Below are 22,091 nucleotides of genomic sequence, written 5' to 3' on the forward strand. Positions count from 1 at the left end.
TCCCCCTCCATCACATTTCCTACTATATTAATCCTTGCTGTTTGTTCCTTTGGCATCCATTCACCCAAGCCTGATCACAGCACTCAAGCAGCACTGCAATCTAAACCAGGACACGAATTCCATTGCAGAACTATTTTGTCTGTAACTCCTTGGTGAGATTTTCTTGTTCTGCACTAAACGCACTTTCTCAGTTTGCACAATTTGCTTCTAAAGCCCACTAGGCCGAGCTGCCCCGGTGGGCTGACAGCACAGACCCCGCCGGGGACCAGCGGCGAACTGCTGCTGCCAGGCCCATCGACACCCCCACCAGCGGCCTCCGAGTGCTCTGTGAGGTGCACAACCTCCCCCCAGGAACCCGCCAGAGAACCACAGGCCCGTCGCTGCCCCCGCCGCGCTCGGCAGGGCCGCATCCAGGCGCCTCCTTCCCCGCACCCGTCGTCGTCGTCGTCGTCGTCGTCGTCGTCGCTGCCTGAGGGGGAAGAAAGCAACATCACTCACCGCTTGACACCCCCGACAAACAACCCACACAGGCAGACCAGGAATTAACTTTAAAGACATGTATGCCGCCATCCCGCTTACTGTTTGAGCGCCCCGCCCCAGCCCGCGCATGCGCAGACCCGCCCGTGCTCCCGGCCTTCCCCCGCCCGGCCCGGCCCGGCCCGGCCGCGCCTGCGCGGGGTTCGCCGTCGTGTGGGCGGCGGTGGCCCCGGGGGCTGCTACAGTCACCTGGGGGGGGGGGGGCTAACTGGGACCCCGAGGATCGGTTCGCTCCGTAGCAGCCGTACCGGGCCGAGGCCGCTGCTGGGGGCTCCGCTCCCCTGCCCGTGGCCTGGCACAGCCCAACGGGTACCTCCCGCCGTCGCTTCCCTAAGGCGGGACAGGTCCCGCGTCCCCGCCGCGGGATGAAGAGGATCTTCGGGTTCGGGAGGAAGAGGAAGGAGCAGCCGCCGTCCGGCAGCGCCTCCCTGCCCTGCCCCGCCGGTGCCTACGAGCTCCGGCAGAAAGACCTGAGCAAGCTGCACCGGGCGGCCGCTAGCGGCGACCTGGCCCAGGTGCGGCAGGGGCTGAAGAAGTACGGCATCGACGGGCGGGACAAGGCGGAGCGGTAAGAGGGGAGGGAGAACGGCGCTGAGGCGGCGGGGAGGCGTCCCGGCAGCGCCAGGGCCCCGGGTGCAGCTGCATCCCTCGGCAGCTCGGCGGTGCCGGGGGCAAGGAGGAGCTGGCTCCGCAGCCCAGCTCAGCCCTCGGCTGGGTGGGGGAATCAGGCTTGTGCTGCCCGAAACCCTTGAATTGGGCCCAGTGTGCTACTGTCGCCTTCCTCTGCTTTGTCCCGGCCTCCTCAGTGCCCTCATTCCCGAAGTCGTCCTGGGGGCGCGGGAGTGGAGGGGAGCTGGCAGCAGCCTGGCACGGGTGGGCTGCGGGAGGGGCCGCACGGCCGTTCTCCGGCCGCGCTTCGAAGCCCAAGTGCGGTCGCATGCGGCTCTCTGCATCTCTGAGGGCTCAGCCCGGGGGTTCAGTAGTCCAACTGAGAAGGCTGCACTGCCTCAGCTGGGAGTAACTTACGGAGAGGTTCTCTGAGCTGCGGTTAGAAAAGAGTTCCAGCGCGGAATGAACGTGTTGTTTGTTGATACTGTGTGCACAGTTGTGCCTTTTGTGACTGTGATGTGGCAGCCAAAGCAACGGTCTGATTTTAGGGGGCAGTTACTTAGTTGTTTGCTTTGGGGCTTTGGTACAACTAATCAGTACCTTGGATTGGATGATCTGGGCAGTGACTTGCAGGAGAAGCTGCTTTTTCTGGCAGGTGTTATTGTGTGGGTTTTTTAGTCAAGCACAGCAAGTGGTTGGCAATTACGTCTTAAGGGGAAGTCCTGGGCTGCAGCATAGCTCCTAGTGATCCATTGTAAGCATAAGGGAATCAGTTGAAGTTTTGGGATCTCATATGATATTCTGAAGAGATGCTGGTTTTACCAGAGTAGCTCAGCTTCCTAGGCTGTCTATCCTGAAGACTGGACTTTTGCCAGCCACCTAGCTTACTGCCCTGAAAACACCTAAAACCACCTAGATTTGTAGGAGAAGCAAGGAAGAGCACAGTAAGCATGTGCTGTAGTAATGTGGGTTGTGTTGCCGGTTAGTATTTTTTATGCAGCTGGAGAAGGGGGATGCAGTCTAAAATGGACTGAGTGTGTTTTGTGCTTACTCCAGCTGCCTGAGTCAAGGTGCCAATGACATTTATGGAAATAGCTGCTGAATGCTTCTCTTTTTTTCTTCTATCTTCTCTTTCACAGTGGCTGATTCAGTTAGTCATCAGGTCTTAGCAGACCCTTGTATGAAATTTGGCCATTTTTGCATTTGAAGTTCATCTTGTCTAGAAAGCTTTGTTTTCTCTGAAAAGGTTTCCTTCTGTGTGTCATGCTATTATCAGTGTAAATCAGTGAGCAAATAATAATAACACAATGTAAAAAAAAAAAAAAAAACAAAAAAAAAAAACAAACAACCAAGAGACAAGGCAGTATATGTACAATAGAGCACTGTGATGGTTTTGGCATGACAATGCCCAGTGCTGAAAAGCTGCTGAAAAGCTTACCTGTGAGGGATTTGGTGGACAGAGCCTGCCTGCTTGCTGCAGCCACTGTACACTACACCAGCTGTGAGGGTTGCAGGCCACCTATACCCTCTTAGTGCTTGGGGATGTGATATGTGTCGTCACTGTCCACCAGATGCAATTGTGTTTCAGAGCTTCATTGTGTCCTCCAGGGACTGGAAGAGTTAGCATCGTTGGAAATAGCTGTAAAGAATAGGAAATGTAGGTAGTAATTGCTAAAATATCTATGTTGTTCATATGAATACCTCAGTTCTGCTCCTCGGGATTTCCAAAAGCAAAACCTTGCACATGGCAAGTATCACACCTACAGGCTCCTTCCATAAAGTGGGTCCTGTAGCTAACAGGACCTCCAAAAAAATGCACTTGTGACAGCTTCAGTTAGGAGCAGGCAGCTTTTCAGAGGTGGTCTAGCAAAGCTTTCAGCCTTGCTTAAGGAGAAGGGCAACACTTAGCACAGAGTTGGAAGCACTGTAAGGCACGATGCCGATTAGTCATGAATCCTGGGTCAAAGCTAATCGCTAAGAGAGATTCACCTTGTCAGCTGTCTGTCAGAGTGAACTCTAGAGGTTTTCATCACTTAGCTTGTAACTGCTGGGTCGTCAGCTCAAGTGCTATTGGAAGTGTGTGCCACCAAGCTGCTGTTTCCCTGTGGTCTTCCAGTGGGATTGATTTGCAGCTGCTCAGGCATCACCAGTTATTTTCTACCTTGTAGGTGATCAGCATAGGATTGCAGCAGCAGGAGAAGCAGAGTCTGGGCAGGGTCCCCAGGGCTAGGTGGCAGAACAGCTTTGGTGTTGCTGGAGGCCTGTTGCACATACAGGCAACTGTGAATGCTCCGATGTTCTCTGTGAGCTTGTTCCCTGAAATGGATCTTTTGTGGAGCTCAGCAGGCTCCAAGCAGAACCATCTCCTTTCCTGTTGGCAGACTGGGGCTTGGTTGAGGAGGGCAGCAATGAGCATGCAGGTTTTCTGAAGGCTTTTCCATTTGCAAAGCTGATAGTGACTTTTTCAGGTTTGTCATGTTTCTGAGTGCTTGGTAGTAGCAGCTTTTAGATGATTGTGGACTCCGTCATAACCAGTTCTGGTTAGCTTTCAGATAATCTCAGTCAGTCATTTCTTCTCAAAACGTGATAGTAGTTGCTCTTGAGGTACTCTTCTGTTGATGCTTCAGTGTGTTCTCTGTCTGTAGCAAGACACTACAAGTTCTTTGAAGTTTCATGTGTTTTTCTTGTCCTCATCCTTGTTGCCATGGAGGAAGCTCATCAGCTGCCCTGTAACAAGAATTATCTGCATTATGAGTGGCTGTGTTTCTGTATCACATTTGTGTACCTCTCCCTTTCTGTTCCCACCTAGCCAGTGAATGGTTGTGCTTCTGTCTGTCAGCAAGGTACCAAAACAATTGCAAGGTTAGTTGAGCTTTCCTAAATACAAAGAAGGACCTACCACAGTGATGCAATTCAAAACTAGTGCTGGCATCCCCCTCAGTTCTTGAGGAACTGCAGGATTTTTATTGACTTGCCTTCAAGGGAGGAAGGTCCCAGCTGTTTTGTAGCTTGTCTTCCGCTCTGTTGGGACTAGCATCCTGCAGAGCAGCAAGCACTTCGCCTTCTGCACAGAGCAAGTCTTGTCCTGCTTTGTGATTTAGGGAGAAACACTTGCAAGGACTTTCTGGGTGACTGTCTTTGAGTACAAGTAAGCTGGTTAATTGATATCAGACCTAAGATATTATGTGATTAGAAGGAGCCCTTTTCTTTCTGTCAAGGCTTTAATTTGAAGAAAAATGTTTCATTTTCTTATGCTGGTCATGTGTTGTGGAAACACAGTATTCCATCCTTGAAGAGGACTTTCTCTGTAGTAGACTTTTTATGACTATGATAGTTACACATGTCGGGAAGGTCAAATATTACTTTCCTGTAGTCAGGATTACAGTGTTCTGCTCTCTAGTTTGCTACGTGTTGTCAGAGGCAATTTGGTGCAAGTGTGTTCTTGTGTGTTCTTGCTGCAGTAGTAAACAAGATAGAGAAAAAGCAGAAATTCTCAAAGTGCAGGGAAACACTAATATTCTTGTGATAAAGCCCATCTCTGATATACTTCTGGCATGTGAATGATCATAGAAGAACTTAGAGGTTTACTCACCGTAGTCTTCAGATTCCCAAACTTTGGACTCAGTTGCTGTGGCACGTGTGTTGCCCTTCTGGAGGCAGTGATCAATGCCTGGCATAGCAATCTGTGCAGGTTCAGTTCTACAGTGAAGGAAATGTCACCTTACTAAGCGGATTCTGTGGAGAGTTTTTGCTAGCCAGCCTCAAGCATTTGGTGTGCAACTGCATTTGGTGTGCAACTGGTGTGCTGGTAACGGAATGAGAATTTTTTTCTTAAACTTGCTTTTTGCAAAGTGAAACTTGTGGCCATATCCATTTATTTCAGCCTGAAACATTTTCTTTAGTTGCCTGTCTGTGCTAATTTAATATATTTAATTTTTAGGACACCTCTGCATCTCGCTTGTGCAAATGGTCATGTGGATGTCGTTACATTTCTAGTAGAAAACAAGTGTAAGCTAAATCTTTTTGACAATGATAACAGATCACCACTGATGAAGGTATGTGGAATATATTATGTATGTGGAATATGTTATGTTCTTGCAAGTGGGGCTTATTGGTTATGCACTAAATGTCAAGAATCCTGCAAGATACATATCATAGACCTGTGCAGAAACATGCATATTGTAATTAGCATGGAATAGGAATACGTTAGCTAATCTTTGAAGGTGCTCTTATTTTTTAGCTTTGGGAAGCTGGGGGAATTGTAGAAGAGTGAAATATAAATGCTGGAAGTTTTTCCTTCCTTGTGTGTTGTTCCCAGGCAGTACAGTGCCAGCAAGAAAAATGTGTGGCTATTCTGCTAGAACATGGTGCTGACCCAAATCTGGCAGATGCCGATGGCAACAATGCCCTTCACCTTGCTGTCATATCTCCTAATACATCTGTAGCAGGGCTGTTACTTGAGCATAATGCCAATATTGATGCCCAGAATAAGGTAAATTTTTATATTTGTTAAGGAAGTTCTTTCAAAAAGTTGCATTGATATTTCTCTTGAAGGGTTTTTTGACTTTGCTTTTTAATTTGATTTAATTACCTGTCCTTTCAGGAGGGATATACCCCGCTTATTCTTGCTGTCTCTGAACGTCATGAAGAGATGGTAGAGTTTCTCCTTAAAAAAGGAGCTGATGTGCATGCTCGAGATCAGTGTGAAAGGTGAGGGGTTTGTCAAAACTCTGCATGGGTGTTTCCAGTATTATTTACATTAGATTGATGAGAGGCATGGGAATGAGCTTTGGGAAAAAAAAAAAAAATCAAAAAAAAACCCAAACCAACCAAAAAAAACCAAACAAAACAGGGAGCCACACAGAAGGAGCTATTTCTGTGTGACTTGTGAAAGCAGGTCTGCACTTGACTGCTGTCATACCTCAGTGGATGCTTTTCACATTAAGGATTGCAAGAAGGCATTGTCTGTGGTGGCCCTTCTGGCAGGAAACATGCCATTAGCTCAGCAGCATTGCCTCAATTCTAAAAACCCTCTCCGACATAGCAGCATAGTTCGTATGTAAGTGTTGTCTATGTGGAAGCTTTGTCTGAAGATTGAACATTTAATTGTTTTGATTCTCTCTCCCATTTTATTGTTGCTCTTAATGAAAACTGCTTTGTCTTTCATTCATTTTAAAGTAATAGGAGAAAGTACTTTTTTTTGAGAGCAAATAGGAATAAAAATAATTATGGTGTCTGTATAAAATAATCTATTTCATATCATATTTTGTATATTTCAGAACCCCACTTATGACTGCTGCCTCTGGTGGGGAACTTAATTTGATAAAAGTTCTTCTTCGATATGGTGCTGATGTTTCCCATAAAGACACTAATGGATGGACAGCTGAGGATTATGCTGTTATTCATGGATATTCTAGGTGAATTTTTAAATTTATTGTTAGAATAAGTTGTTAGTTATCAGCGTGGCTTTTGAACCTTTTTGGTAACAGTACCGAGGTTTAATGGTGTGTTGAGACCTATCTTGAAGCTGTGCTCATCTATGTCTTCTAATATGTATCATTCCTGTGTCTAGTATTAATTTGGAAATTGAAGAAAATTTACACCCAGAATTCTCTGTGAGATTTCAAGTTTTGTTGCTAAGTTCACATCTGCCCAATATAAACTCTAAATTAAAGAAGTGTCTGTATCCTACAATTACCCAGAGATGGAACTTGACAAACTGAAATGCATGTAAACCCTCCCCCCAGACCAGCACTGTTGTCCTTACGGACTTCCACTACAGTGACCAGGAATTACCAGCCTTTTGTTTCACAGCAAATCAGACTGATACTCCTTTTGTTAAAATCTTAAGCAGTTTTACTCTTCATATGCATAGCTTTGTACCTGTGAGTGTTTTTTTTCTTTAAGGTGGTGTGCTTAAAAGCTAGGCTGGAAAAGATGTACCAAGCAGGAGTTAGTAACTTCATAGGTATGACTATGCATCTATAGAATGAACATGACACTAGTGAATATTAAAGCATATAACAGTCATGCAGTAAGTGCTGTGTGTATTACCTTTAGTGAATAGAGATGAGTATATGAATTCATATGGCTATGAATATGTATAGGATGGATAATAAGTGGCTTGCAAGTGTGTGGTTATTTTTACTAAATATATTTCATTTCTTTCTCTATATAGTCTTAGTAAACAACTGGCAGAATATGCAGACTGGGAAAACACGGGAGAAGCTTCTGCAGGTGGTGCACAAGGCATGGCGGTCCTGAGCACTCCTCTCCGGGTGGGAGCTGCTGGCTTTACGTTGGGTGCACCTGCTATGGACAGAGGAGGTAGGATCCTTAACCATGGAAGAGCTCACAAGGAAAACCACTATGGCCTTTTCTTTAGGTAGTTTGTATTGTTAAAGCTTATTGTGTTAACCGTTGGCTTTAGCAGAGGTATCAGATAGGAGTAGCACAAGAAGTTTTGTGAGTGTGCTTATTTGTTGCTGGTTGGAGGTGCTTCGTGTTAGACTGTGAAGGCAGTTGTGATTTGTGTGCTACATGTCCACTTATAGGGTTGTTGCCTTCTGCCCATCAGATTGCTCGTCTATATAGGTTTTCCTGTATACAGGGAGAAGGGGCACAGGGAAGGAACTAGATGATAGTGGGTTATTTTTTCAGGTGTGTACTTTTTACCTAGAGATGGCCATTCAGACTGTGAAAATCCAATTGCAAAAGCAGTAGGATTGTGCTGAGTAGTGGATCATCTTTCTGTAGCTGGGAAGCAACAGATGAGTTAGCAGGAAGATACACGTCTTGTTGATTTCCACTGAGTTTGTATGTCTTTGTTTTAATATTAATAGTTTCACCTGTGCTAAGCTCCTCTTAGTGAGTCATTTCACTTCACAGCATCAGTTACAATTGTTTCCATGTAGGTGCTGAAGAGGCATATTTAGGAAAAACTCTCTCAGAAAAGTAACTTTGTTAGCAATAACAATGCAGTGTCTGTGTATACTGTATCTTCTTGAACATAGTTTGATCTACAATAAAAATAATGCTTTTCTTCCATTTCCAGTAATTTTATGAAATAAACTTTAAAAAAATCCATATTATCTTGTGATCCAGAAAAATAACTAAATTGCCTTGTGATCAAAAAGTTAACTCCTTCAGTGAGTTTTTAAAATCCAGTCTATGCTTATGAGCTCACATAGCCCTAGAGAAATCTTAGACAATTAATGTTTTAATATAAATGAAATTGTTTGTCTTGTACTTTACATCTCAGGCCCTACAGTTGGAAGTTTTATTCTGTCTGTTTTTTTAAGGGTGTTATATCAGAATTATATGGCAAATGGGTAGCAGACTGTTCGGATACAGTTCATTACTCCTTTTTTAAATATGTCAAGAAATATGAGCAATACATAGGATATTTTTCCTCATTGACTTTTCCCAGATATGGGAATTTAATTTAGAGCCAAACTAGTTGCTTTGATCTAGTAGGAGATTTGTAAAGTTTTTTGATAGATTGAAGGAGGATTTTTTTTCTTTGGTTTTGGTGGGGTGGTTTTGTTTTGGGTTTGTTTTGTTTTGTTTTTTGAAAGGTCTTCGTATAGGTAGTTTACTCAGCAAAATGTTGCTTTCACCCAAACAGCACTCTCTGTTACTGCCTCCTGTGCATGTAGATAATTGCTGTGGTACCACATTGTAATGGCTGACAGGCCTGGGTTATTTTATAATGTGTGGCTTGATGAATAATACTGTTGTGTGATTCCAAAACTGACATACCCTCAGGGAAATGTGGGTTCTCAAACCAAATAATTTGCCCCATTCGTTGAAAATTATACTACTACTAATACAAGTCCCCAGTATTATGGGAAATCTTTACTTCTTATCTTCATTTGAAGAGGCATAGTAAGCGTGAAGAGAATGTTATGTGGGTTAAGGACTTGGGAGGAGAAAGAGCATGCTCTGTTCTCAATCTGGTTTTAGTAGGGCTTTTTTTTCTTCTAAGTAATATGAATCCTTTTCTCCTTGTGCTCATTCTCTTAAAAGATGACCCCAGCACCTTGAGCGAAGGATATTAGTAGCATATAGGGAACATTTATTGGCATTAATTCTTCAGCTTCTGTCTTGCACCCAAGAAGCACAGGTCCTGCATCATAAAAGTCCCTTTGATATGCACCAGTAACAGGCTTTGAAGCCTCCATTAGAGGAGAAGCTGGGATGATGTGCAAGTTAGCACATTTAAGAAGTTGGCTCCTGCTTATTTGAATGTTTACTTTTTGTCAGAACAGGAACCTTTCTATTTGTCACAGACAAGCTTGCAAAAACCTCCAAATGAATGGCTTCCAGCCCTAACATATTGAATGACAGACTTTTTAGATTTGAAGTTGAAATTTCCTTGGCAAAACATAATAGTTATGCAATTTTTCTAAAGGCAAGGATTCAGATTTTTAGTATGACTGCAGTGGCAGCTTTTTTTAGTTACTCCACTGCATATTGCTGCATTGTTCCTTCAGTGTTTCCCCGAGTCCCTACATAAACTGTTGGGTTTTCATCATAAAAAAACGATGAAAAGAAATGAGGGCTTCAGAGTGAGTTACATCTCCTGAGGTCAGGAAAAGTTGTCCTGTATTACCTTTTAATAAAACTGAGAAATAGAGAAGGGATGAGAAACCATCTCTGAGGTCCTTTCTTAACTCTTTAAGTGTATGTTTTTGATAGGAGTCCTTTTGCCACACCATTCTCTTCTCTTTTTTTTTTTTTTTTTTTATTTTTGTGGTAAAATCAATATAAGCACAACTCCGTTCTGCTCAGAGACAAATGTTATGGCCTTGTCACAAAGAAATTTGGTGTTGGGTAGCTGCAATAACAGAACCGCACAGTTTGTTGACTAAAAATGTAATCTTTTACTAAGTAGAATGGGTAGAGCAGGTGGATAGTGACTTAAATTATAAAATTTCTGTTCCACAGCACACATACATGCATATGCACACAGACACACATGCATGACACTCACGCTAGTCAATGCACGCATTTTGGTCCATTTGTGGCCTGCCATATGGCACTGGGGGAACAGCATATTCTTTCTGACTGCTTGTTGTGTCTGCATTCTGGCTGGTGGCATAGCTTCTGTATGTGAACAGTTCAGCACGGTCAAATAAATATAAGCAGAACTCTCATCTTCCAACTGAGATAAGAGGGGCCCATGTTTGCATCAGGTACCAACTGGTACAACTTTTAAGGTTGGTTTAAAGCAACAGGTTTCGAGGTTGCTTTTTTAGTGAGGGATAAAAAACATGCTAAAAACTAACTTGAGATGTGTGAGTGTAAATAACATAAGGCCTAGAAGTTGTATTGTCCTGTGAGTACTGAAAGCCAATATTTACATGAAAATTTCTGGATAGTGTATCTCCAAAGTTTAGTTGTTGGTACCTAGGGATTTTTGGGATGCTTAGAGGGAGGAATTTAAAGTCTGCTGCATGTATAAAGCACTCTACAAATAGGAAGAAATTGCATTTGCAGTCTGTGCTAGACAAGGACTAGTCAAGTTGAGGGAAATACAAAGTTGGCAGTAGAGTAAATTTCTGATAATCTGTTTCAGTATTTCAAAATATTGGCATATGTGTATCTTATATGGAGCAAGTAAATTTAGGTTACACTGTTTTACACTGTCCCTTAAAAGCAGAGTTCTGTAGATTGTCACTGGGTTTGTTTCTAGCACTTGTAACTGTAGAGTAGGTTGATAATCACAGTACATTCTCCAATTGCTGTAGCTTTGTTGATGTACTGCTTATGTTTTCCAAATTTCTGGGAATTCAGATTTATTCTGATGTCATTGTTTCGTCTGTCCTTTCCATGCCTTTTCCTAAATGGATATAGGAATGCAACAATCTCCTAACCAGTCATCAAGAACAGGAAAATCAAGGAAAGGTATTCTGTATAGTAGTATTTCAAATATGAAACTTGATGTATGATATACAAATATTAACATATCTATGATATTTATTATCCTGGATACCCCTACTTTGGTAGTTTTGGTTTTATAAATTAGATTTGAGAGCAGGCTTTGGGAGCTTTTTATTTGTTTGCATGTTTTGCATGAGTCCTTTATTACAGAACTGAGTTTTTGCTTTGTGTCATTCGTGATAGTAAATATTTTTTTTTAAATATGTTCTTCTTTTACTCCAAAATGTAAATGGACTTCAGTTAAAGTGGACACAAGCAATCCCCAGTGACTGCTTTTCTAGATCCCATTTCTGTGGTAGGGCGTCAAGCTCTGTCTGAAAGCTGGCTCATGAACTTCCTCTCTTGTCTTTTAAAGGACAATGTGGCCTGGTTTTGATCATTGCTTAAAGTTACTATGCATTGAAAACAAAAGTTCAGATAACTTACTCAAACGGTTTGATTAATTATAACTGTACTAATTGAAAATATAACTGAAGTCACCTTTCAAGAGTTTGTAACTGACAGCGCCACGCTATCCACCCAGTTCTAAGAGATGGATTTTTATTTAGCTTGGGAGGTTAGCAGGTAGGTTAGACTGCTGGTACCAAGCGAGTTAACAAAAAAACTGTGGTATGTAAAAGTAATTAATATTTTAAAAATATTATGTGCAACTTTATGGAAGATCACCAATGTCCTATTTATAAGCAACTTCATTTTGTTATGACAGTTAGCAAAAATCAGTTATTGAGAACTTGAGGAACACTGAAATAGCTACTGTGTGGAGGTCATATTTGTTTGTTTTTTTCCCTTTTGTCTTGGGAATTGAAAAGCCATTTTATTTCATCTTGGTTGTTGATAGTTGAGAAGTTTTAGCACTCTTCAGGCTGGATTCCTAGAGTTCAGATTTCATTAGTACATCAGTGATGTGCTGGAGTGCACTCTCATCAAGTTTGCAAATGGCCCCAAATTGTGAGGATTAGTAGATATGCTTCAAGGCAGTCCTACCATTCAAAGGCACCTTGGCAAGGGGCCTGTTTTACGAAATTCAGCAAGGGCAAATGCCAAATACTGCACATGGAAAGGAACAATCGCTTGCTACAAAACATGCTGGGACTGCTTGGTTGGGGAGCTGCTTTGCAGAGAAGGCTCAGAGGGTCTTGGCAGAGAGTGAGCTGAGAATGAGGCAGCAGGGTGTCCTGGCAATTGAGAAGGTCAACAGTGTCCTTGGCTGTATTAAGAACAGCATAGCCAAGAGATTGAGGAAAGTGATTGTCCACCCGTACTGGACACTCACTGGATTATGTCGAGCTCACTAGGTATAATTTGGAGCCCCCAGTGCAAGAGAGATTCAACAGTGAGCAAGTTCAGTGGAGGGCCATTGAACTCGTCAGGGGCAGGAGTACTTGCCCTTTGAGGAGAGACTGAGGAAACTGGGCTTGTTCAGCCTAGAGAAGAGGCAGCTTTGAAGAGGACCTAGTACTGGCTTCCAGTACATATGAGAATAAAAAGCCAGGTGCTTCCCAGTGGTACATGACAGGAGGTGGAATTACAAGAGACATAAATGGAAGCAAGAGAGTTTCTAATTGGATGTGAGAAGCTTCACCTTGATAAGGACGGTAAAACAGAGAGGTTATACAGTCTCCCTCCTTGGAGGTGTTCAAGACCGGACTGGGTAAAGCCCTGAGCAACCTTCTCTGACCTCATAGCTGAGCCTGCTTTGAGGTGGTGGTTGGTTAAGAGACTTCCTGAGGTCCCTTCTGACCTGATTTATCCTATGATCCTACATGTAAGTTGCTGTCATAACACTGACGAAAGCTTGGAGTATAGTACAGAATGCCCTGGTTATGCCTCTTTTGTCTATCGAATACCCTTTTTGGTGCAGTGCAGAGAACTGCTTGTGATTCTTCTACCTGAGGATAAGCTTTAGGTCTTGATTATGCTTTTTGATTTGATATACCTTTCAGAATAACCTGTAACTGCAGCAGATAGTGTAATATATAGCATAATGTTATATGTAATGTCACATAAAATAGCAAAATCTCTGCATGTGATGTGTACTCATGTGTGTAATATGAGTACTTTGGATGTTCATTTACTTCCTGTCTTGCTAAACTTTTTTGTTAACTGTTCACTAACGTAGCATATCATGCTATGCCTTTTTTTTAGTTTAGAGATGTTTCTTAAATGAGGAAAAGAGCCCAAAGGAGATATAACTGGCCTTTTTTGCTTGCTTTTTTTATTTTTTTTTAATTCAGTATGACTTGAAAGAGCAGTTGTTTTGGAAATGCATTCATTCTGTCTTGTGTTGACTACCCAAAGTTTCATTCTGTTATGATCTGTAGAATTGTCCGTGTTAAATGTTTATATGTACTGGTTAATTTTTAGCATGTCAAAACTAATTTCAACATGTCAATGTTTGAACAGCAATAGATGACTTTTCCCAAGGAGACTCAATAAGGTGAGACTTTAAAAATATCTAACACTTACCTGAAGAATGTTTTGAGAGATACGGTACTCATTTTGCTTTGCTTTTTAAGAAGCTCTGAGAAAGAGGGGAGTGATGACAGTTGGCATACTTCTGAGGAAGAAGAACTTGATTTTACCCCCAAGGTATGGTGCCTTTACAGGACATTTTTCCCGTAAAAATAAGTGATTTGAAGGCAAGTTTTCTCTGGGTTTGAAAAAAACTGCAGTTCCAGCCAATATTGTTTTCTCCTTAGAAGCAGTCTCTGGCCTCCCAGGCTTTCTTCTGCTGTGAGTTTTTCCTAAAAGACCCGTAGCTGTGGCAGAGCATGCAGCAGATTTGTGGTTTGGGGCAAAAGAGCAGTAGGTGACGAGATAAACAACCACCTTGTTTTATTTGTTCTAGTTCATTTGAGTCAGATTTGCAGGCCCTAAAATTTGTTACTATTATAACCTGTTTTGTTCTCCTCCAAACATTGTTATTGTTTCCTGTAAATTTGGTGATGAATCCTAACTACAGTTAGTAGCTACACAGTAAATGAACTGATAAAGAAAAAGGGCATTTTTTTATCAAGATCTACTGAAATCCTTCATCACCTAGTTCTCCTCCTCATCAGGTTCCTCAAGAGCGCCCAATGGATGAGTTACTCAAATGGGTTGTCTTTTTTCTTCTATGAGATGGCATTCTGTGCTTGCATGTAATCTCACACTGCATGTTGTCCCTCCTTTTTGAATGCTCAGGCAGTAATCTCTTTGGCAGCTACAAGCTCTCGTGTAGACTGTTTTTACTAATGTTCTGAAGGATTATCAACTTCTGCAGTGATGTCTGGAGCATCTGTTCTGTTGCACTGGTATTCTGCAGTGATGAGGAACCTGAGTGTGGTCGTTAAACCCACTCTGTAATGCTGGAGTTAGAAGCATGTTTAGTTTTAAAATTATTTCATTTTCTTGCACTGATTTAAATAGAAAAGGTGCATTTTTCTAGCATGATTTTGAAATTTAGGGATATTGTAGTAAATGTAATTGCAGGACCTAGTTTATGCATTAAGTCTAGGGATCTTCAGTTACTTGTATTGTGCACATTTGCAGGTAAGCATCCTGAAACTGCAGTCCTAAATATAGCTGAATTTTACTTAAGTATTACAAATATTAAAAACAGATTTTTAGAACTGTTATGCACGTAAACATAATTTTGGAAACAATTTGCAAAAGGGTGCTTGCACAGTGTTTTGCGGTAAAATAGTCATAAAATTGAATATGTGAGGAGCGTTTGTGTAGTTAGAACTGTAGGATGGAGCCAGCATCCAAGCGCTATCAAAAGGACAGCCTGATTATATTTATTGTTCAATATTTGATGTGAACAAAGGATTTGTTGTTGTTGTTGCTGTTTCAAAAAAAAAAAAATTTATTTACAGAAGCTGCAGAAGCCAAACTTGACACTGTTGATGAATGCTTCGCAGCAGTTCAGGAAAAACAGTAAGCTATTTGGAAAAGATTGCATGGTATACTGATATATAAAAGTAGACTTGCTAAGTAGTTGTTTGTTTGGTTTTTTGTTTTTTTTTTTTTTTTGCTATAGTAAATGAGAAAAATAGCATTTTGAAGACACAGCATTTAATTTTTTTTCTGAAATGACTAAGTCATATTGTTAAAATGAAGATATTAATCCTTTCCTAAGCCTATGTCTCTGGTCAAGTCCTTCCTCCATCCTGCCCATCCTTTACCTGGCTCCTTTTCCAGACATTCCCAGATGACTCCTGCTGTGCATTAATCTGGTAACATGCTTGTTGCTATTTACATAACTCCTTTTGTTCACATGCATTTTCCCTTTTTTGTGCTTTAAGATGATGGTGATGGATCTAGAATTGAAAGTCCTAAGTCACCAAAGAAAAGCCTCAAACTAAGAACGTCATCAGATGCAAACCTGAACAAAGGAGAAAGGGGAGAATTGTTGAATCAAGATGTCTCAGATGCAAGCAACCTGGAGGACGAAGAATTGGAAGAAGAGGAAGAAGACGATGATGAAAATGACAATGGAGATGATGATGAAGAATATGAGGAGGAGGAAGAAGAAGAAGAAGAGGAGGAGGAGGAGGAGGAGGATGAAGATCTTACTCAAGATGAAAAAGAGGAGGAAGATCTGGAAGATGAAGAAACTCAGTCTAATGGCATACTGGAGGAGGAGCAGGGGGACAAAACAGAACCTAAAGGAGAAAATAATCAGAAATTGGAGTATTTTAGTAACACTAAGTATGAAGGGGAAGCTCAGCGTGGAACTGGAGATGTCTGTGATGATGATGATAAAATAAGTAAAGAACTTGATGAAAAGGCAGAGGAACCTGTTGATACTCCTGTGTCTTTTATAGCTGGATGTTATGAAAGGTTGCAAGAAAATATAACTGCCATGTCTCCAAAGAGAATGAATAATGAATTATCTTACAAGTCGGTACCAAAACAAGCTGTCTTTCAAAATGTAAATAATTTGCAAGATACACAAGAAAGCTGGAACAGGAAAAGTTTGATTCAGGAGAAGGTTCACAGAAATGCTGACTCCTGTTTTGCAGACTCTGAAATGACAGACTGCAAAAAAGAGATACCTCAACCTCTCTCAGATAGTTATGGTCTTAAGGAGAAAAAGTCAAGCTTTGGTGGTGGCTTTGAAAATGGTAATAATTCTTTGTCAGCTTCAAAAAACACAACACTTGAAAGTCAAAGACCGAATGCTGTCATTTTTGAATGTGTGGATGATGAAGATACTGAAGAAGAGCAATGTGAAGAAGTAGAAGGCAAAATCTCTGAAGCACTGAAACAAGGAAGTGAAAACTTGCAGTTAAACAGGCGTGAAGAAAATTTAAGAGCCGTATTTCACTCAAGCACCAAAGTAAGTATATAGGGATGATTCAATCGCAAAGGTATTTTGATGGTAAACTGGATTTCTGTTAATACTTATTCTTCACGTATATCCATTTTTTGATCATCCTTTTTTGATATTAGAAAATGTCGTACTCCTCGACAAAGCGGTTTCTTAGGCGTAAGAATAATATCAGGCAGTATTTTCAATAATGTTTTTCTGTTGGCTTCAGTGGTTTTGCAGGAAAAAGAATAGGTAGTAGAATTTTTCTGGAATCAATTAAAATTTATTCAATTCTATGTACAGATTTTATCTGTGAAGATGTACTGCCATTTAGTAAAATTCAAGATGTAATGTCTGAAAGTGAGGAAACAAAAAGAAGTTTGAATAAGGTTGAGAGCAGGAAGCAGCTGATTTTCCTGGGCACAAAGTAGGGGAAAAGAGGGAATGTGTTCCAGAATGATGTAACTTAAATGAAACTAGAGTTAGACTGACATGAGGAAGTGCTTCTCAGGAGCTTTGCAGAACCAGGGATGAGACTTATGACATTAGACATTGCTGTCTGCTCACATAGGTTCCCATGGAATGCCTCTGTTTTACAAAACAAAGCTCAAAAAAATTTCCCTTTTGTCTTAACACAAGAAAAGTATTTTTGAAGTTGTTGATGGGTGGCAAAGAAGTTGCTTGTTGCTTGTTTCTGCTCTTCCCAGCTGTTTTGGTCTATCTCTTTAGGAAGAATCACCTGAATGGGAAGAAGAGGAGGAGGAGGAGCAGGAGAAGCAAGAAACCGGTGAAGAGCTACAAACGGCAGTTGTTGAGGGTCTGAAAAATTCCATCTGTAATGACAGCCGTCAAGTCCAAAATTCTTCAAAAGACAACACTGGTGAGAGAAATGAGTTAGTAAATACTGATCCCAATTAGTCTTCTATAAATATTAATTCACAGTAAATGAACTAAAATGGTGATTGACTTTTGAGATAGCAAATTTTTCCCTTGCCTGTGAATCCTAGGGGGTGTTGGCAGAGAAGGAAAGCAGCTTTTGTTCCTTTTTATTCATTCTTGAAGATTGGATTCCAACTGATGCCATATGAAGCAAGTGCCATTCTTGCTTTCATTGCTGTGTTCTCCCTGAAGCAATTTGTACAAAATGTGCAGGTGAAAAAGAGAAGGACGCCTAAAGTGTCTTGGGTGAGACAGTAGTATTCCCCTTTCTGCCTTGTACTGTCAGATTGAAACACTGTGATTGCTCTTGGCTGAAGCCTGGGAAAGATTTGAGTCAAGCTGACAAAGCTTTTTCTGTTCCAGTGCCTCACCTTGTCCAGTTTTAAAATGTAGAAGGTCCCTCTAGTGCCACACTTGTGTGTGCTTTCCAGCACACGCCAGCTTGGTCAGAGTTGAGCATTTTGGTACTTATCTCAGGTCTGAGAGGAGAAGGAGAAGGCACCATTTCTGTTGTCTGTCTCCAGAGAGTAGCTTGGTGTGTTAGATGTTACCAGAGCACGTGTAGCTGCTGATCAAATGCTACACAGGGGGTCTGCCAGAGCCTGCTCTAGTCAAATGTTGTGTCTATACATCCTCTTCTATCTCTATGCATTTTACAGTGAGCATGCATTTGGCATAGTGTAAGTAGTCAGACCCCAGGCTGGAAACAGCACCCTCTTCTGGGGTGGGTGCCCTCACTGATCTGCAGCTCCTTCCCCCTTCTTTGTGTGCATGTCTTCACACGAGTGAATCCTGAATCAATTTTACTTAATGGAGTAGCTTAAAACAGAGAAATGAAGGTAGTCTAATATGGTCAGGAACCCACTGAGACTGACTCTTATGTTCATCAGGTAAAGAAGAGATTTGGATGTTAACTCCCTGAGGTAGAAAAGGCTTTTGTGTGTTTGGTGCGTCACTTTCCTGATGGCCGGTTCGGCCTAAACCATGACAGCTGTGAGCCTCTACTTTATTTTTTAAATGACAATGCTTAGGTGTCTAGCTTCTGGGAAGGTGTGGGGTAACAACTCTGTCAAGGAACATCTTTCCTGGTAGCACTACAAAAGGAGCATTGTTTCTTGGTGATTTTAGTGATGTTAGTGTAAGGATGTTTTTGATAGTGTTTCTACAGTACCTCCTGTACAGTGGAAAGCGGTAGTAAATGCCAAATTCTGGAGCTGTAGGCTGGAGAGTGGGTGACCTAAACTCTGTATGCCACAGGACTGCAGAGTGCTGGATGCTCTTCCTGAACGTTACCCAAACATGTGTTGGATATTGCTTGTAGCTGTGTCACTTGTGCATAGCCATCTTCTGTTGGAAGGGAGGCAAGAGGAGGTGACAATGTAAAGGAAATACCATGATATGAAGAAACCCTTGAATAACAGTCGCTTCTTAGTTTGTCCTCAGCAACAGAACCACTGTGCATCCTTCAGATGCCAGGCTTGACTGATGGGGAAAACCAGAGTGAAATATAAACACTCAGTATCTCATTTCTTACCTCATTTGAAGGTGCCCTGCCAGCAGTGGGAGCAGAAGAAGAGGAAGATGCTGAATCTCCGTGGGATTCTGAGGTACTTTCCATGAAGGACACAGCGTAGGAGTAAGATCTGGAAGCACTTGAGAGCTTGCTTTTGACTTGGGCCTTACCGTTGATGAGACTTATTTCCTCTTTTCCTGCTTTTGCAGTATGTTTGTAACTGGGGGCCCTTGAAATACTACTGTTCTAGGCCAGCTGTTCAGTTAGGATTGGGATGAAGCTAGATCAAACTAACAACTTGGGTCTGGCCTTTGAGTATGGTTTCTAGTATAGTATTGGTGAAGTTTCTTGCTGCTTAAAATACTCTGAGCTTTCCCAGGGGCTGGAAGGATTGTTGCTTTTTCACCATACAGCCCTATTCTGCTGACCTGGTCACTGGTTGCCATTAGGGTCTACAACCTAGACAGTTAGCTGCTTCTGAATAGATCCTCTACCTTTTGTAGGTGTACTTCGGCCCTTTTTGAAAGTCATGTTCAACAGAGATACCACATATGCTGGCTGTGCTTGTCCTTTTAGTTCTTTCTGTCTGTGGTAATGGGCTAGAAGAAAATGAGCAGGATCTGTAGCTAACCCCCTCTGGCTTTTCTTGTGAGGAAAAACAAGCTCTTCCCCACCCTCTTCTTAAAAATACAAGATGAAATTTTTTTTTTTTTTTTTTTTTTTGCCTTACTAGTCTTTGTTCAACCCAAATTGCCCTTGCAATTGGGAGTATGATATGTGTGTAGGGAATATAAGCACAAACTTGAATGGCAGATGCAAGTTCAGTACAAATGTTGGATCACCACAGACCTGCAGTTATTGGTTCACAACCCACATTTGGAATTACCATGTTAATTCTCTTTTGTGGCAGTCTGGTTTGTCAAGGTTTATCAGCATGACAGAATGGTTTAGATGAGTTGTGAGATTTTTTGCCTAAGATCTGAAAACACACACAACTGTTGTGATCTTCCAGTATGCTATGTCTGGATGTGTCCTTTCCAAGGGTCCTATCAAAGGTTTTTGTATCTCTAATGTACTTGATACCATGCTATGCAAGTTGGCTTAGCAGGAGTTTTTTGCATATTAATGAGTTGAAATTGCATATGTACCAATTCTCATGCATGTGTTTTAGATTATACAGACGGATTCTGAAAGTCTGAGAAAAGTATCATCCGGTGTGTTGCTCCCAACTGCAGACAGACATGGAGCATGCCCGCAGATTGTTTCAGGGGAACACGACAATGGTAACTTCATGGTGGACTAAATGTTTGTCTGTAAGCATTTGTAGGCTAAAGTGAACTTCTATCAGTGTCTGTGTAAGGAATGCTGTTATGATGTGGATGTGCGATATAGCAATGAAGCGCTTAGTATTTGTTAATTAACACCAGTTATTAACAGCGTTTGCAGGCCAATTTATGAAGGAAGTTGTCTTGTTTGCATTATGTGTGTTTTTGGGACGTGTTTGTATTTTTTTTTTGATTCAGGTTGTTGTTACATAGTGATGAAAGTGTATGGGATTTAGGACTGACGTGTCTGAACATTTAAACATTCTTGGATGATAATGCAGCAGAAGAAAGCTGTGATCTGGCTAAGCATTTTTTTTTCCCCCGGCTTAATTTTTGATAGTTTTCTGTTGTGCTTTGCCTAGGAGCTAAAATGTGACTAAAAGTTCAGGTTTTGTTGCTAAGGGTTTCTGCCTGTAGATTGTGACACCATCTCCTGAGCTTCTTGAACATAGAATGGCAGGAAAGTTTTGCTATTGGGGTAGAAGTCTTTTCTGAAGGATTTCGCCTTTAACAAATAGTTTGTCAATCCTGCTTGTAGCATAGGTACAATAGGATAGCCGAAGAAGATAATCCAGTTTTAGTTTAGTATGCTGGAAGCAAAACTTTACAAGCTCCTGGGACCTTGTATATCTGCTTGTTGAGTAGTTGTTGTGGAAGTCTATTTTGTATAATTCTACTAAAGTAAGTTTTAAATCAGTGTGAAAAGGGGGTAAAAGGTAATTATGGTAATCTTTCTAAGGCATTTCCATACTGCTACACCACCGAGTTTACTGACATCAAATACTGTTTGGTTTTTATTGATTTTTTTTTTTTTTTTTTAATAGAAATATTTTGCTGTGAAGCTTTTCTTAGTACCATTTCATGTACTACTTTCATAAGAGGACTCAAACTGTAAGATGACTAAAGCAGAGGATTGGAGAAATATAGATGGACCAGTAGATTGTGTGGGTTTGGAAATTATTTACCGTTGGGCAAAAATTAAAAAAAAAAAAAAAGTTTATCTATGCCACAAATGGAGATTACAACCAAACAACATTTGTTTCTTTTGTTTCCTTGCAAGTTAAACCAGAACAATCTGTTGAGAACTAGCTTGATTTTTACCTCATTGAATGAGACGTGTATGAGATTTCTGTGTCTGCACCCGTGCTTTCTCTATCCCATCAATGGAAAGGAAAGTACTTCTCAACATTAAATACTTGTAGGGTAATCACAGTCACAGTGCTGTTGGAGTGGTTTATGATCATTCGTTACAGCAGACCAGCTTTGACTTTTGAAATAATCCTTTTAGAAAGCAGGATTCAGATCCTCAAAAGGACTAAATATTTTGATCTTTCTCTTTTAACGAGCATGAGCTTATTGCTTCACATGAATTGTCCTGGTTCTGTGACTGTGTTTTTTTTAAATCCAAGGTGCACAATGGGAAGTATGCATTGACTTTTTCTCATATACTGATGCAAATGCTGTATGATGAGGTAAATTGAATGTTAGGTATCATACTCTCAATGAAATAATGCTTGCAACTAATACTTAGTTGTAGAAACTACTGTCAAATGGAGTAAAAGATACCTTCAATTAAATAAAATAACACTTTCCAAAACATTTTTCACTTCTAGGCCTTTCGGAGAAACCCAACAATTGCCAGGTAAGTATTTGTTCATGTCAGACTGACTACTTGTTGTGCTCATTAAATAGTATGTAGTTACTTTGAATTTGTTTTTATATCATTCGATTGTGTCTTTCATAGCCAAAGACTCCTGAATCAGTTTTGGAAATGAATGAAACCTCTCCTAAAAGAAGGCAACAAAAATCAGGTAATGTTCACTTTATGTGGTTCTGGGTTTAGCTTCATAATCTTTCTGGATAGGAGTATTTAATAAAGCATGTGGCTGACCTGTTTTGCAGATCTATTGGAGGAATTCGGTTTAGG

The 22,091-nt window shown here is 41.3% G+C and overlaps 1 protein-coding gene across 1 annotated transcript in view; it reads left to right on the forward strand.

Annotated features, from left to right (window-relative positions):
- The first annotated feature begins 865 nt into the window (after positions 1–865).
- Positions 866–22,091, forward strand: part of ANKRD26 (ankyrin repeat domain containing 26) — a 62,495-nt gene continuing 41,269 nt past the window's right edge. Inside the window, exons 1-13 of the mRNA XM_082498613.1 lie at positions 866–1,105; positions 5,087–5,201; positions 5,465–5,638; positions 5,750–5,856; positions 6,426–6,563; positions 7,325–7,473; positions 13,495–13,528; positions 13,608–13,680; positions 14,949–15,009; positions 15,378–16,414; positions 17,117–17,267; positions 18,872–18,956; positions 21,778–21,806. Of these exons, the coding sequence (XP_082354739.1) occupies positions 903–1,105; positions 5,087–5,201; positions 5,465–5,638; positions 5,750–5,856; positions 6,426–6,563; positions 7,325–7,473; positions 13,495–13,528; positions 13,608–13,680; positions 14,949–15,009; positions 15,378–16,414; positions 17,117–17,267; positions 18,872–18,956; positions 21,778–21,806 (2,356 nt within the window). The 5' untranslated portion in view covers positions 866–902. The remainder of the gene's footprint in view (positions 1,106–5,086; positions 5,202–5,464; positions 5,639–5,749; positions 5,857–6,425; positions 6,564–7,324; positions 7,474–13,494; positions 13,529–13,607; positions 13,681–14,948; positions 15,010–15,377; positions 16,415–17,116; positions 17,268–18,871; positions 18,957–21,777; positions 21,807–22,091) is intronic.

This window comes from Vanellus vanellus (genome assembly GCF_965231255.1).
Source record: "Vanellus vanellus genome assembly, chromosome: 1".
Lineage (NCBI taxonomy): Eukaryota > Metazoa > Chordata > Aves > Charadriiformes > Charadriidae > Vanellus > Vanellus vanellus.